Source organism: Palaemon carinicauda, chromosome 28 (genome assembly GCF_036898095.1).
Source record: "Palaemon carinicauda isolate YSFRI2023 chromosome 28, ASM3689809v2, whole genome shotgun sequence".
NCBI classification, from domain to species: Eukaryota; Metazoa; Arthropoda; class Malacostraca; order Decapoda; family Palaemonidae; genus Palaemon; species Palaemon carinicauda.
The window spans coordinates 6,478,050-6,494,675 of NC_090752.1; the positions used below are offsets into that span (position 1 = coordinate 6,478,050).

The window sequence follows — 16,626 nt, forward strand, 5'->3', positions numbered from 1 at the left end:
CTCTCTCTCTCTCTCTCTCTCTCTCTCTCTCTCTCTCTCTCTCTGCATTTGTATATTATCAGTATATTTTCTTTAGTATTCTGATTTGAGATGGTATATGAAATATTGACTGTGTTAGTTATTATATTTTAGAATGATAACTCGTCCTATGAAATATTTTTACGTTTGGCAGCGTTATAATATATTTCCGATTGCTTGGTATTTGGTCCAAGACAATAATTGTTTTCGGTAGAAGAAGAATATTTGGCAGGAATAAGAATCTAATCAATTTTCCTAACACATTATTTTCCGACTGAATATTATCACACGTTTGATGACAAAACTTATTATATAATTTTTTTGGGGTCTTTTTAAATTTCTCTTTGACCGTCGTCTGCTTAGCGCCTAAACTTATGCCATCTGGTGATGACGTCCTAAACTTTAGGAAGATCACACATTGTCCGAATGCGTTATTCGTTGATTTCCATTTCACATTAAAAGGGAGAGATTTTATTATTTTAACCGTTTTATTTCAGAAATACATGAAATGTTGATAATAAATATTTAATATCTTATAATTATATCATAAAATTGTAATAAGTATATAAATCTTAATTGGAAAATAACAATTTATTAAGAGAAAATATCAAACGAACACATGCATACTGGTTTACTCACTCCCTATTCCCCCAACCTTCACTAAGACGAGCTGTCTTCTCTCTAGTGTGAAGGTATTTCCTCTTGACTCCCGGCCATACTCCCTAAATTCAAGGTAATTATGAATATATTGTGGTTTAAATAAGTGTCGTTAGGAAAATTAAAATGGTTGTTGCATATTTACGCTTTTTAATTACGAAGACAGTGAGTATTTTCGATTTTATTTGGGTAAGCCATCAGCTGATTGCTGGGTCCCGGTAAACCATCTAATGGAAGACGGTGTCATTCTATATTCAAATGACGCAATCGTTTCGTAGTCGTTGATATTCTGGATTTCACGGTTGTCTGTCTGTATATTTCACAAAATAAATTTACTGCCAATAATTTATTATATCAACTGTTTTTTTTTCCTTTACCATAGAAGATGCAGGACAGTTACCGGTATGTCCTGCGATATATTAAGGTTTATCGCACTAACTATTTTTTAGACCCCAAAATTAATGTCATATTTAATGAAGATATGATTTTTCCTTCATGGACAACAGTTTTATTTTATATTTATTTTATTTATTTTAGAAATTGTCCTTCCCGGAACTATAATACCATCGGAACTAATAAAACCTAATTATTAAATTCTTTATCTCTCATCTGAATTAATTTTTATTAGTTTTTCAACCGCAAATTTTAAGGAGTTTTATTTTATAATTCTTAGTATAATTTACTATTTTTCATAATTGTGATTTTTTAGGCACATTTTTTCTTGAATTCCTTACATCATATGGATAATTTCAAATTGTATCCACTGTATGATTAAAATTAATTCTAGCTGTCTTTCCATTTTCATGAGGCTCATTATTACAGTACATAGTATTTTAAGGTGGAAGTTTTATTAAATGAAAATCTTACAAATGAAATAGTTTAATCGTTAGAACATTAGAAGTAGGATGAAAGTTTTATATATTTCTTCTTTGACTTAATAGCTGCGAAAAAAAAAAAAACTTTCTTGCTGAATAGTCGAATCATTGGAACTTCTAAAAGTTGGAATGTTGGACATTTTTTAGAATTTTCGATTTGGTGAAATTGCAGATCAGTTTTGTGGTGTCAGGAGTTACAATAGCTCTACACTGAATGGAGAACATTTCCATCATAATCAATTGCCAACATAAACAAAATTACACTAAATTTCAAAATAGATCAATGTGCTTCCCTTAAGTTCCCTCTTGGAGATGTCTTTATGAGATAGTGGTTAAGTGGAAACTGATGACGAATGAGTGGAAAAATTGGCTGTTGTAGAACAACGTCCGGGAACTTATGAAGAAGTACTTGTAAGCTGTTAATTGGTTTAAAAAAAACCCTGACAAATGCGGCATAGTAGATACACAGAAAGCTCCCCAAACCATGGGAAAAAATGCATGGCTATAAGTCCCCTTCAGTCTCAGATGTAAACAATGGACTTACAGTGAAAAGCATACTTCACATTTTAATAGACAGATACGTAAGTTATTATGCCCCAGCCCCTATTAAACATATAGAGAAAAATACCAAACTAGCCAGCACTCGTCCATTTCTTACAGCGAATTCCAGTTTCGCTAGAAATTGGAGTTATCATATATTAACCACTCTCAACTGTTTGGTTGGAAAGGCTTTCAGAATTTTAGTATATCTGAAACTCCCATAATAAGTAATCCTGTTACTAAGATGAAATAAGTATTAACCCTTTTACCCCCAGGCTATTTGGAAATTTCCAACCCTTAACCCCCAGGGGTTATTTTTTTTCTAGCACATTTTGCAGTATATTTTTTTAAGTTGCTCTAACAGCCTTAATTTTCGTCATACTGTAGAGAGGTCAAGTTGGTCTCATTCTCTTCGAAAATGCCTGAAGTTTCTCAAAAATTGTAAAAAATCTGAAAAAAAAAAATGTAAATAGCAGTTTTTTGCAAGGACGTACGGGTACGTCCATGGGGGTAAAGGGATGGGTTTTGTGAAACGTACCAGTACGTCTTTTTGGGGTAAAAGGGTTAATGATTACCCTAAAGCATATCCCTGGAAATAAGTTATATACAGACATATCTAATCTTTAGAAATAGAGAGACCTACACAATTAATTCCCCTAATAGAGCATATTTCACATAAGGCATAGATTTACAAAACCGTTTCCAATATTCGTTTAAGTCCTCATAGGCGTATATTGTCGAATCTTAACTCTACATCAATTCCAGTTATGACAAAATCGGTGTCAAGCTTATGACTTTTGGCCAGGGAGCAATGATGACATGCGTCAACTTAGTTATGCCAATGTTTCGTAACGTAACTATTGAATAAAGACGACGGAAAGTGTGTCATCGGATCCTCGAAGGGTTAATATCGTTGTACGGTTAGATCTATACATCAAATTCTTAAATGTTAACCCATTTACCCTCAATGCTATTTGGAACTTTCCAAACCTTAACCCCCAGGCATTTTTCTTTTTCAAGCACGTTTTGCAATACTGTATTTATTTTTTAGATTGCTCTAACAGCCTTAATTTTTGTCATAGAGAGGTCAGGTTGGTCTCATTATTTTGGAAAATGCCTGAAGTTTCTCATAAATTTATAAAAAAAAATTTGCCAAAAAATGCAAATAGCAGTATTTTGCAAGGACGTACCGGTACGTCCATGGGGGTTAAGGGATGTTTTGTGAAACGGTCCAGTACGTCCATTGGGGGTAGAAGGGTTAAGGAATTATAGAATCTATTTTTTGCCATATTGATTCTTCTCCCAAATGTGTTGGTGAATATTTTAGCATGACAGTGTAATCTTGATTGAAACATACGAGTTGGATTCATGGTACACACTATGCTAATATCAATGAACAACTGTGACCAGATACTCAAGTAATTTTTATGGCAGTGTTTTATGAATAGACTTACGATAGGCCATCTTCTGATGAATTTCCTGGGACATAAACGACCATTACAACAATAACTTGAATAAAACACCATGTCGTGTTTATAAATCTTGAGAATTCAAAATTCACAATTATATGAGTTGTTTAATTGTATGAAAATTCAGAAGCTTTTGCTCTTTTTACAAAGTGCCTCTTCAGCAGAAGAATAAGAAACAAATACAGGTAAAAAGTAATTAATCCAAAGTAGTTGTTGAAGCTAAAACATCTGATTAAAAAGAAGTGGCAGTTTTCTAACGAGTCTTCATGTTAAAATAGGCAGTTGCCGTGTAACTGCATATTTTGTCGCCTATTACGGATTCTCTCCGATCGTCTTGGTGGCGGTCTATTTTCCAAAAGATTGATGCCTATACAAACAAAAACAACCATAACAGAACTATTACGGCCATTGAAACGGCAACCGTAACCAGAACTACAACCATCATAGCAACAAGAAGAACCATAGCAAGCAATATCAATGAAAAAATAGCGATAAATACAACTATAATTATAACAATCACATGAATAACAAGAATAAAAAGAATAAAAAAATATAACGGCTGCTTTAGATATAGGTCTATACTTAAAGTCCATAGGCTGTAAGCTGAATGACCCAAATAAAAATTAACTATATCTGTGAACTTGAATTTTATGCTTGTTGACACACTGACTTCATTATTTCCTTTCCTCACTGGGCTACTTTCCATGTTGGAGCCGCCGCCTCTTTCAATTAGGGTTGTAGCTTAGCTTGTAATAATAAAATGAAATGGTAGGAGAAGAGAGTACAAGCTCACTCTTCTCCTCATATTATTATATTATTATTACAAGGTAAGCTACAACCCTAGTTGGAAAAGCAAGCTGCTATAAGCCCGAGGTCTCTTAACAGGGTAAAATAGCCAAGTGAGGAAAGGAAATAAAAACTACTGTACAAGAGTGGTTCAGCAGTCCTAGTGATCAGGAAGAGATGCATCACCTCAGTGTTCTGACACAAATACAAGGTAAAAGCTCCCAGTCAAACATTATTCCTAGGGTTTCTTTCTTAGATATGAGACATCAATTGAATCCCTCAGAGCTTATTAAGAGCCAGGAATAATTTGTCTCATCTTGGAAAGACAATGAAGAGTTTATTTCAAAAGGTCCAAGCATATATACTAGGGAGGACACTAGTGTGAAGACCTGAGAAGTGAAAAATGTGTCTCTGGAAACGTGGAGGCCTGCATGCTTAACTAGTCCATCGAGTGATTAATGCTTGAATTCTTCATCTGTGGAGGTTAAGTTTGGAGCAAAAGCTTCAAGTGAATGTGACCTGAGAACTAACGGTTAAGTCGACTTGCTACTTCCGTGTGATGACTCGTGAAAAGCAGGATGCAGAAGGTCGTACAAGTCTTTCACTGCATAAATTTATGAGCATTCTAACCTCTGTGACATGTCCGGAGATGGAATCTAGAAGGTAGGTATGATAAGGACACAAAGGATGTCCAAGGCTAAGCATGCCCTTACAGTCTGCACAGGACATAACTGTGTTGCTTCCCTGACTTCTTCCTCTTAAAACCATTCCTGGACTGAGCCAGCAAGAAACAAGAATCAATGGAGCAGGGTCCAAACCATTTAGGAGGAAAATACTGCTGGAGGTCATTGCTGAGATTTGGAGAAGCCCAGGACTTTTCTCAAACCAGGCCAGTTAGCATGGCTGCATTTTCCCACGAAAACCAGAACCCTTGGGAATACTGCATGGTGGATAAAGTAGTAATGTACTGATACAAGTCATCCCTTTCCACCACTGCATCAGAACCACCTACCTTGGAGATTAATGAGGAGTTCAGCACTGATCGGAAGAGCTAGTACAGAAGTCTGTGCCCCAAAGATATTAGTGACCGATCGTGTATATATTGACAGTACACCCACAATGCTATAGTTTGTGTGCTTAACCCGGTTTGGGTTTGTTTCTTCTCCCTAGAATACAAACTCCAAAATCCAAACGGATCCGGGAACATACAGTACTGTAATCGGGCCGTCAGTGTTCTTGTTGCATGTATGGGAAACAGACCCTGGTACCAGAGCAAGAGCAATACAGAGTAACCTTCCTCTGGTGAACTAGTGTGGTTAAGTGCTCAGCCTGGCTCTATGCGTGGAAGCCCAAAGCAGCGACTAGTCGTCAATCAGCTCGGCACAGGCCACTGAGCCATAGTGTGTAGGACCATTACCAAGCAGAGGTATCACCTGTTTTGAAAGTACCCAGGCATTTTGTGGAAAGGACAAGAGACGTAAGAGGTACCATTTACCTTTCCGTCGGTTGTTGTTGGTAGCGAATTATTCAACAAAATAAAAGTGCTTCATATACTGTACTGGTATATTTGGGCTAATGAAGATATGTAATATCGTCACCCTCATAAATTAATTGCCTAAGTCATTTTCTCCACTTGTTGGGAACTCAAAAAAAACCTTCTCATTTCCTAATTCTTTATATCATTGTCTTGAGTTTCAATTCACAAATTCTTAGCAGAAGAATTTGTGAATTAGAATTTGTTAATTGAAGCTCAATACAATGATATAAAGAATTAGGAAATGAGGTTTTCTTTTTTATTTCCCAACAAGTGGAGAAAATGACTTAGGCAGTTAGTTTATGAGGGTGACGATATACACAATCCTCAATCCAATGAACTTATTAAATCTGATACATACAAACACTGTGATGCCATCCGCCTTGATATAAAAGTATGTACCGGTATCTTGATACCATGATATTTCACAAAACTGTAATGCATATTGTACTATAAAGCAATATTTAGACTGAATCTTTCTTAGAACCTATAATGACTTTTAACTTCCTATTTACAAAATTATTCTTCGTAACAAGCCTTCACCTTCAATCTTGACAAAGCTGATGCTCACAAATTCATACGCATGTTACACACACTGCCTTTTAAAAGTTTTAACTCTTTTTACCCCCAATGGACGTACTGGTACGTTTCACAAAACTCGTCCCTTTACCCCCATGGACGTACTGGTATGTCCTTGCAAAAACTTGCTGTTCACATTTTTTTTGGATATTTTGATAACTTTATGAGAAACTTTCATTTTCCAAAAGAATGAGACCAACCTGACTTCTCTACGACGAAAATTAAGGCTGTTAGAGCAATTTAAAAAATATATATTGCAAAATGAGCTTGAAAAAAAAATGCCTGGGGGTTAAGGGTTGGAAAGTTCCAAATAGTCTCGGGGTAAAAGGGTTAACTTTCATGATACAGGTACACTACACTGTGAAATTTCATGACACTACTAAATATAACTCTGAAAATAACTGCACATGCTGTAATTCAAACACATCACAAGGGTCATTGTAATAGTCTTCCCAAATATTTTGTCCATGAAAAGGGACGACACAGGTCGAGCCCAGAAAAGGGATTTTGACGAAGGAAAAATCTATTTCTGGGCGAGGAACCTGTGTCGCCCAGTGAACCCACCCTTTTCCTTTTTCCCTCACCCTGGTTGGTCCAAGCTTCAGGTGCTGGGAGGAATGAAGATAAGGGGTGGGGAGATGTAGGCGTGGAGGGGGATGTTGAGGAAGGAGAGGTCTAACTGGTGAGGGACCTATGGTCGTGGTTCAATCACGCCCCAGTTTTCTATACCGACACTCAAAGAGTGAGCGAGCTAGGTTTATTCCTGGTATTCCATGCATCTTTCTTTTTTTTTTTTTTCTCTTATTCAGCAATAACTATGCCTTAGAAATGGTGCTAGAGGAGCATTTTACAGAGCGACTCGGGTGAATTGAATAATTACTGTACTATATATTGTATACTGTAATGGCTTCGGGGTAGATTTTGGTTTCATGGTATGTAAATGTATTCACTACAGTAATCCATTTAAAAATCTTAGATAGAAGTAAATTTCTATCAGTATCATTTGGTGTGAGAGTATTAGGGAGAAATAAGTGGTGAAAGGGAGTAAGATTTGGCAAAATAGATAAGAAAACTTTAGTCGTGCAGTCACGTCCGCAGTATGAGTATCATGCTATGATATTCTTAGCACATCATTTTGTCACAAGTTAGTAATGTTCTAAGTGAGGAAATAACTTAGCAATACTTTGAAACCCATTCTTTAAATTATACACATTGCCATCCATTATTTTTACATGGAATGTTTTACCCTACTGTATCAACTACTGTAAATCCAAAAGACTGTACTCAACATATTCTTGGAGGAAATTGCAAAACAAAATTTTTTCTATGTTCTGTAATTGTACAGTCTAAGGAAATTGAGCTATCGTGAAGTTGTGTAGAGTATTTATTTTTTTTTTTAAATAGTTTAATTTTTCACCAAAGTTTTATTATTATTATTACTAGCCAAGTTACAACCTTAGTTGGAAAAGCAAGATACTGTAACCCCATTGGCTCCAACAGGGAAAAATAGCTCAGTGAGGAAAGGAAATTAGGAAATAAAACGATTAAAGAAGTAATGAAAAATTAAAATAAAATATTTTAAAAACATTAAAACTTATTTGATATATATTTTGCTACAAAATATGTGAGAAAGTATTTTTACGTAACCATTTTTACTAAAGGAAACATGAGGTGTATGTTTATCTTTGCATGTTCTGTGCAATGGATGTCAATATCAATCAATACAGTATTTGAGATTACGGTACATTCATGTTGTCATGAACTTCTTTCGGGTTATTTTAAATGTTACATCATTTGAAAGTACTTTATGAATACAGTATACAGTACTTTTAATGAATACATTATACAGTACTTTTAATGGATACAATACAGTATATACAGTACTGTACTTATAATTATTGTCCACTTAATTCATTTAGTTATAAGTGGATGTATCTGTACATTAGTTTTCATGGACCTCATATTTAATAATTTTTTAACCTTCCACTTCTGAGTTGTTTTGAATGAACGGCTGTGTTAAATTGATTAAATTGTTTTTGTGGATCTTTACTGGTGCTTGTTTTTTTTGTTTAGTCAACAGAGTTGTGACCATAGATTTGGCACCATTGAGGAGTTGCTAAGAAATATCCTTGTTGCCATAGTCCTGTTTATATCCTTCATGGTACAAATGATTAAAGTTTACATTACTTATGGCCTTGTGAAGTGAGGATTTATCATAGATTAGAATGTGCGTAACCTTGGTAAAGTTTGTGACCCATAAAATGAAGGAAAATAGAGAAAAAGGTAACATGCCAGTATAAAATCAATAGAAGAGAAGACCTGTAAGTCAGTCATGGCACTGAGCCAGAAGGGAAGGGTGCCAGTGCTTCTCCATTCTAAATATGCACTGTCATTGAGTGGGAGGTTTCTATAGAACAGTATACGTCGTAATGAATTTTACTCGTTACTCTGTTATTTGTGAATGAAAATGAAACTTATTGATGTTTCTGCATTTAGTGAAAAACAAACTACTAATAGCTACCACTCAGGCGTCATGTGGAGTCAGAAGCAAATTCCCCTGGCACAGATTTGAGTTGGGTATCCTCAAGGGCAAGGAAAGACGTTTGCCTGATCCGGTTGACTTTACTTACCTCGGCAGAGGGCAGTGCAAGGTGTTGCGGCAAAGAGGCCAGTCGTCCGTCCTCTGCTTTACTGGTCCTCGTTTAGGAAGGGGCTTTTTTCATACGGGAGTATTACTCGAGGATCGGAAAGACACCATGGTTAGTAATAAACTCTGATCAACTAAGAAATTACTGCGGATTTAGGCATTCACATTTGTTATTGTGAATATTTGTTTCTTGGACACTTATGGTTAGTGGTAGTCATCTGCCATAGAAGATTGTAATTGATTACTGTATACAGTAGTTTTTCATTAAGCGGAATATTAAGATATGATTTATAAGTGTTTAGATGTTATTTACATTATATGCTGTAGATTGTATGTGCAATACATGAGAAATTATATCAAGGTCATTTGATATAAAAGATTAAGAAATACGTTGGCTAGAAATACGTAAGAATAACTGGTCTGCAAAGGAGGAAGTGTGGAATGCTTTGGAAGCAGAATTCAAAAGTTGAGAGATGATACATAACTAAAGAATTAGAAGCTTAGAATAGTAATTATATATCTGTAATTGTATAAGATCGACTAAAGTGAATAGACAGAACATAAAATATGCATAATAAGCAGCATTGATTAGCAGCTAACCTAATGAAGAGTTGTACAGTATTAACCCTTTTACCCCCAAAGGACGTACTGGTACGTTTCACAAAAGCCATCCCTTTACCCCCATGGACGTACCGGTACGTCCTTGCAAGAAAATGCTATACAAATTATTTTTTTCATATTTTTGATAATTTTTTTGAAAAAAATCAGGCATTTTCCAAGAGAATGAGACCAACCTGACCTCTCTGACAAAAATTAAGGCTGTTAGAGCAATTCAAAAAAAATATACTGAAAAATGTGCTGGGAAAAAAATAACCCCCTGGGGGTTAAGGGTTGGAAATTTCCAAATAGCCTGGGGGTAAAAGGGTTAATATATGACTATACAATATCTAAATGGCAAGGGTGTGGGTTGAAATTTTACGGTACAGGAATCCCTATAGAGTATAGCATAATTGTAGGAATTGATGTGTAACATTTTATTGTGAGTATGAAGTGAAAAGGTTATTGAGGATTAATAGTGCAGTACTTAGTACAAATTCAAGTGGCTATAAACAAGAAATGGTAATCGGCAGCAAATGTAGGGGCTATTTGTTGGTCTGTGTAGTTCAGAAAGGATAACACTTACTGTATTTAATAGACCTGCATAAGCTGTGCTGGCCTATGTTTATTTGAGGAATCGTTAAAAAGTGTGTTGACCAGAAACTTTAACGTTTCTCCTGTATTTAATTATATAAAGTTGAGTGACTATAGTACGCCTGTAGATTTGTGGCAGGTGTGGGTTATTGTGACTGATTATATCAAATTAGTAAGCCTATTGATACAATACTAAATTATACTGCCCTTTTACTTGGAGGGCAACCATAGGACCTTTATTGAAAGATCTAAGATACATGAACATTGCATACTGCAGCAGAAATACAGTGGAACAGACTTGTATGGTTGACGATTAATGAGAAATGGTCTGTTTTGATATATTGCATTCAATGTTTATACTGTCTAGTGCTGATTTAAACGATGAATAGCCGTCTGTTGTAAGTCTGCGATAACCTTGTGAGCACCATAGGAAATGTGTATACTGGTAACCCTTAATTGTTGAATTGGGTACATAAAGAAGTATTCAAGAAATATAGTTCCTCCCAGAAAGCAATATTATGTAGCATGGTAATTTACATATGACTTTTTATAAAGTTTTTAATGTTCATGTGCACTTTCAATCCTTTTGTTTTAAAAAAGTTCATGATTGTTCTTGTCTTACTGCTTGTATTTGATTATTAGAGGTACACAGGGTGTGAATTTTTACTTGAGGACAAGCTCTCTTACCTGGTATTCTTTCTTGTCCTGTGTAACTGTATTTTGTGAAGAGAGATCTCATATTCTTATGAGATCTGACCCTTTCTAAAAAAGTTTTAACCTGGATCACCTTTTCTCCTGCTGCCCAAATATCCTTGGATCACTCATTGGGAGCACACTTTTCATGCCATGGTTATGGTTTGGTGTCATAAGATTCATATTGTTGTGATGTGTTGTTGAATGTCTTGGTACTGTTATTTTGGGTGTGCACACATTTAGTAAAGTGGTTATCTAAGGATGGCTCTAGAGAAACAAACAACACAATAGTCAAAAGACATTTATTGTTCAAGTGCTGATGAATCTTATTTTCTACTACAATATTAGCAGCTTTGTCTATCTTTAGGAAAGTCTCGCCAGAATTCTCAAACCCCCTTTCATATAGTTCATAGAAATAACTCCATAAACTTTTAATGTGTCCTTCGTAGCTTTTACGTTTAGGACAATCCGAATTAAAATTGTTTTTGATGACTCAAGCTACTTGCTTCACACAGCAACCCGGATGATTGTGGTAATTTGTTTATTGTACTGGATTTCTAAAGACAATTATTCTGTTTGGGGTGCTCTTTTATGTATATTATTTTTTCAATTGGAGCTGGTAAAGGTCAGGTAGTCCATTCACAACACTACTGTATTTTGTTTGTATGATTTAGTTTTGCTGTGAGCTCTTCTTCAATCGTTCGGATTTATTTGTCTGGTTGTAGTTCATCCCAGAATAGTTACCTCTGCCATCGAAGTTGGAAGGAGGTTGTTTTCACCCCTGTTTGAGTGTTTGTTTGCCAGTTTGTGCGTTTGTTTTTTAACAGCATCCTGACCACAATTTTGATTGTAGATTAATGAAACTTTCAGGGATTCTGTTAGGTAAAAAGCTTCAAATGATTACATTTTTGAAGGTCAAGGTCAAGCAAAATATCCAATTCATGTAATCAGCTATAAGTTTGGACATTGTTGTCACAGACTTCAAATTGGGTTTATATTTGTGTATGAAAATCCCCCCCAATTAATACATGTTAAAGTCAAAGGTAAAGATCGAGAAATAAGCTGCCGCTGTGGAGGTCTGCTCTCTACTGAGCGCCCCTCTAGTTGCTAATGATTATGCAAGTCATGATATTTTAAATTAGTTTTAGACTACTAATGAAAATGAATTAATCATATTCATAATTAATGAAGGAAGCACATGTTAACACGTTGCTAATAGATTATTACATTAATTTTGTTTTAGTGGGCTAGACAGAATGCATTTAGTCTGTAATAGACTGGGCTTTACACACACACACACACACACACTCACACTCACACACACACACTCACACACACACACTCTCTCTCTCTCTCTCTGTCTCTCTCTCTCTCTCTGTCTCTCTCTCTCTCTCTCTCTCTCTCTCTCTCTCTCTCTCTCTCTCTCTCTCTCTCTCTCTCTCTCTCTCTCTCTCTCTCTCAAAATAGTGAACAAGTATGAAATACAAATTCACAAGGTTATTACTGGGCAAGCTTAGTAACTTTAATATTCTGAAAATCGTCTTTGGTTTAAGGCAATTTCAGCATGTACGTGATATTTGTTGATCATTTCTTTTATTTTTCTACCATCGCCTTTGTTACCAAGAATATTTGGGAGGGTAGATTATTTATTTTTTCCTCAAAAAATACAATGGTACCCGATTGTTAAAATTTTTTTTTATTTCATTCTGTATAATATCCTAACGGTACGAGTAAAGCACATAAATTTAGTTTGACAAGAGAGGCAACTGTTAATGATAATCAACTAGTCTGAAATGCATTATCAGTTACCTATGTCTTTCTGACCACTTTGATTGAATAGTGTTAATACCTACATACATACATATACCAAGGCACTTCCCCCAATTTTGGGGATAGCCGACATCAACAAATGAAACAAAACAAAAAGGGGACCTCTACTCTCTAGGTTCCTCCCAGCCTGACAAGGGACTCAACTGAGTTCAGCTGGTACTGCTAGGGTGCCACAGCCCACCCTCCCCCGTTATCCACCACAGATGAAGCTTCATAATGCTGAATCCCCTACTGCTGCTACCTCCGCGGTCATCTAAGGCACCGGAGGAAGCAGCAGGGCCTACCGGAACTGCGTCACAATCGCTCGCCATTCATTCCTATTTCTAGCACGCTCTCTTGCCTCTCTCACATCTATCCTCCTATCACCCAGAGCTTTCTTCACTCCATCCATCCACCCAAACCTTGGCCTTCCTCTTGTACTTCTCCCATCAACTCTTGCAATCATCACCTTCTTTAGCAGACCTCTTTTTTAATTAGATTTTAAAAAATTTTGTGATGTATAGATATATAGGAGAAAATAAGTGTATAGTTCACCATTTTTTGTGTAATCTGTTGAAAATTTTGTGGCTTATTCAACCATTTCTCCACAGATGTCTAGTGTCGCACCCATGCAGCTTGGGGCAGCCAATGCCTTCACACAAGTTGAACATATGGCTGCCTTGGATATAGATTCCAAACCCTTCATCCAGAGACTGTCTGGCATCATTTGTACCATTGGTATGTACAGTTCTTTTTCTATTTTTTACTTTTTTAACATTGAAATGTCGAGTTTAGCAAAACAAATAGTTTTTTGTTTTCTTTCAATGCCCTAATTTTTTAGATCAAGTGAAGATGATTAAATTAGTATTTTCAAGTGATAGCATTCTGTTTTGTTTGGAATTATCATTACATACATTTTAATGCCCTACTTTGCTTTTCTTTACCTTTATTATTATTATTATTACTATCCAAGCAACAACCCTAGTTGGAAAAGCAAGAGGCTATAAGCCCAAGGGCCCCAATAGGGAAAAATAGCCCAGTGAGGAAAGGAAATAAGGAAATAAATAAATGAAGAGAACAAATTAACAATAAATCATTCTAAAAAAGGCAACAACGTCAAAACAGATATGTCATATATAAACTATTAACAACGTCAAAAACAAATATGTCATATATAAACTATAAAAAGACTTATGTCCGCCTGGTCAACAAAAAAGCATTTGCTCCAACTTTGAACTTTTGAAGTTCTACCGATTCAACTACCCGATTAGGAAGATCATTCCACAACTTGGTAAGACCTTACAAGTTTTATTCTTCTTATTTACCAATACAGGACCAGTATCTCGATCAGTTGAAATGTTGGTACAGATGATGGAAGCAGGCATGAACATCGCACGCATGAACTTCTCTCACGGCACTCACGAATATCACTCGGAGACCATGTTGAACGTTCGCAAAGCTGCCGAGGTCTACTCCCAGAAGATTGGCCATTCCTACCCTGTTGCAATTGCACTCGACACTAAGGGACCTGAAATTCGTACCGGACTGCTTGAGGGTGTAAGTTGGTTTTTCCACGTAAATTACGAGCATTTTATTTTGAGTTAAAGACAAAGTAGCCTGTCATTAAATAACTGGCTACGCTAGTGAAAGCAGTGGTTGTAGAGGGTTTAGGATTACTCTCAGCTTTTAAGCACAGTATGTTCAATTATTTTCTTTTTAAAGTAATCTATGTACTTGTACTTAAACGGTATATGTAATATTTGATAGAGATCTTTCCATCCTGTCACCACTGTGCTCTTTTTTTATTGCTAGTTATGTAGCTCTTGTTGCAGCATTTTAGCTTTTTGTGAAAAAAAGTGCTATTTATGGTTAACAGAAATTAGTATGATATTAAGTTATGTTATATTTTTCTTTCTAAGATGATGTAATCTGCTTTGTTATATAAATGTTTTGATATTTCAGGGTGCCTCAGCTGAGGTGGAATTGAAGAAAGGAGATGAAATCAAACTTACAACTGACAAAGAATTCTACGAGAAATGCACAGAGAAGCTTCTGTATCTAGACTATGTGAACATTACCAAAGTTGTGAAACCTGGTAACAGGATTTTTGTTGATGATGGCCTGATTTCTCTAATTGCAAAGGAAATTGGTAAGTGCAATACTAAACATTTTTCAATTTAAGAGTCCAGATTGTATTATTGTTGGTTACTGATGAATTCTACTTGATTTTAGTAATTCAATCTTTTCTCTAGTAACCTTAAACAAGATATTGGTTAGAAATAGCCTTTGACTATTAACCCTTTTACCCCCAGGCTTTTTTGAAATTTCCAACCCTTAACCCCCAAGGGTTATTTTTTTTTTCAAGAACATTTTGCAGTATTTTTTTTTTACATTGCTCTAACAGCCTTAATTTTCGTCATAGAGAGGTTAGGTTGGTCTCATTCTCTTGGAAAATGTCTGAAGTTTCTCAAAAAATTATCAAAAATATGCAAAAAAAAATTTAAATAGCATTTTTTTGCAAGGACGTACCGGTACGTCCATGGGGGTAAAGGGATGAGTTTTGTGAAACGTACCAGTACGTCCTTTGGGGGTAAAAGGGTTAATAGAAAACTCAGAAAAGCAAGGTAAAGAAAAATTTCCGAAGGTAAACATTCAAAATAAGGGTATTTAAGCACCTAACAACAAATGTTAATGCTGAACATTTAAATAAGTTTTCACTTGCAAGAAGACAGTGTTGGTGCTATTGGTAATGTTTTTTTTTTTTTTATTGCGGGAGAAATCTATTTTTTTCTTAGATAAGTGAAGTTATAAGTTTTTTAGACCTGTTTTAACATAGCAGAAATTAAAAACTGTCATACAAGCCACCTGCTACTTTTCCTATTCATTGCTGTATTCTCTAATAATATTGAGTTACAATTTTACTCCTAAAGAAAAAGCCAGAGGCTTCGAGTGCCAAATTTGATTTTTGTCAGGTATTGGTGCTCTGAGAGTTAATGATCGTCTTTCTTTGCTGACAGTTAGGACTAAGAAATTAACTCGATCTTATCTTTACTAAGATATAAATCTAGTACTGAATTGTAGTGTATCATTTTAATTATCTGGTTGAAGAAAACAAAGATTCAGGAAATATAAAAATTTGAATGTTTACGTAGTCTCTTAATGTTTAAAATATTTTCTGGGAAACATTTAATTCTGTTGCTTGAAGGATTTAATCTTGATAAAATTATATTTCATTGTAGATAAAATCAGTCTTTTATGCTCATGATTTTATTGTTGTATGAGGAAAGACTTGATTTAGTTTGATTTACAAATTTTGTAATGTATGTAATTATATTACAGTAATGTCATATTTCGTTTCAGGTGACGATTTCATTGTTTGTGATGTTGAAAATGGTGGCATGCTGGGTAGCAAGAAGGGTGTGAACCTTCCCGGAGTACCCGTAGATCTTCCAGCAGTTTCAGAGAAGGATCGTGGTGATCTTTTGCTTGGAGTAAAGATGCACGTTGACATGGTGTTTGCCTCATTCATTCGCGATGCTGCTGGAGTCAGGGAAATCAGGGATGTTCTCGGTAAGTGAAGAAGTAATGTGGCCGAGACGAACTTGATCTATAAGTATTTTATATTCTCATTATTATTGCAGTTACGTCAAGATATATAGCACAGTAATAATAGTAGTGTAATGGGTTGTTGTGGCCTGATTGGTAACGTCTCTGCCTAGTGTTTGCCAGCTGGGGGTTCGAGTCCCACTCAGACTCGTTAGTTCCTTTAATGTCTGTAACATTACCATTCTTGTGAGCTAAGGATGCGGGGTTTTGGGGAGCCTATTG

The 16,626-nt window shown here is 35.6% G+C and overlaps 1 protein-coding gene across 3 annotated transcripts in view; it reads left to right on the plus strand.

Moving 5' to 3' along the window:
* Positions 1–647: 647 nt before the first annotated feature.
* LOC137621444 (pyruvate kinase-like) overlaps positions 648–16,626 on the plus strand; it is a 40,550-nt gene continuing 24,571 nt past the window's right edge. For 2 of the 3 annotated variants that reach the window (XR_011040235.1, XM_068351749.1), the window contains exons 1-5: positions 8,924–9,217; positions 13,410–13,536; positions 14,132–14,355; positions 14,761–14,947; positions 16,159–16,368. Coding sequence is in view for 2 of the 3 variants with exons in the window: in XM_068351749.1 (XP_068207850.1) it covers positions 8,939–9,217; positions 13,410–13,536; positions 14,132–14,355; positions 14,761–14,947; positions 16,159–16,368 (1,027 nt within the window). In the remaining variant the exon portion in view is untranslated. Of the gene's footprint in view, positions 752–8,923; positions 9,218–13,409; positions 13,537–14,131; positions 14,356–14,760; positions 14,948–16,158; positions 16,369–16,626 lie in introns of those variants that run through there. The other variant, XM_068351750.1, reaches the window with a different exon arrangement.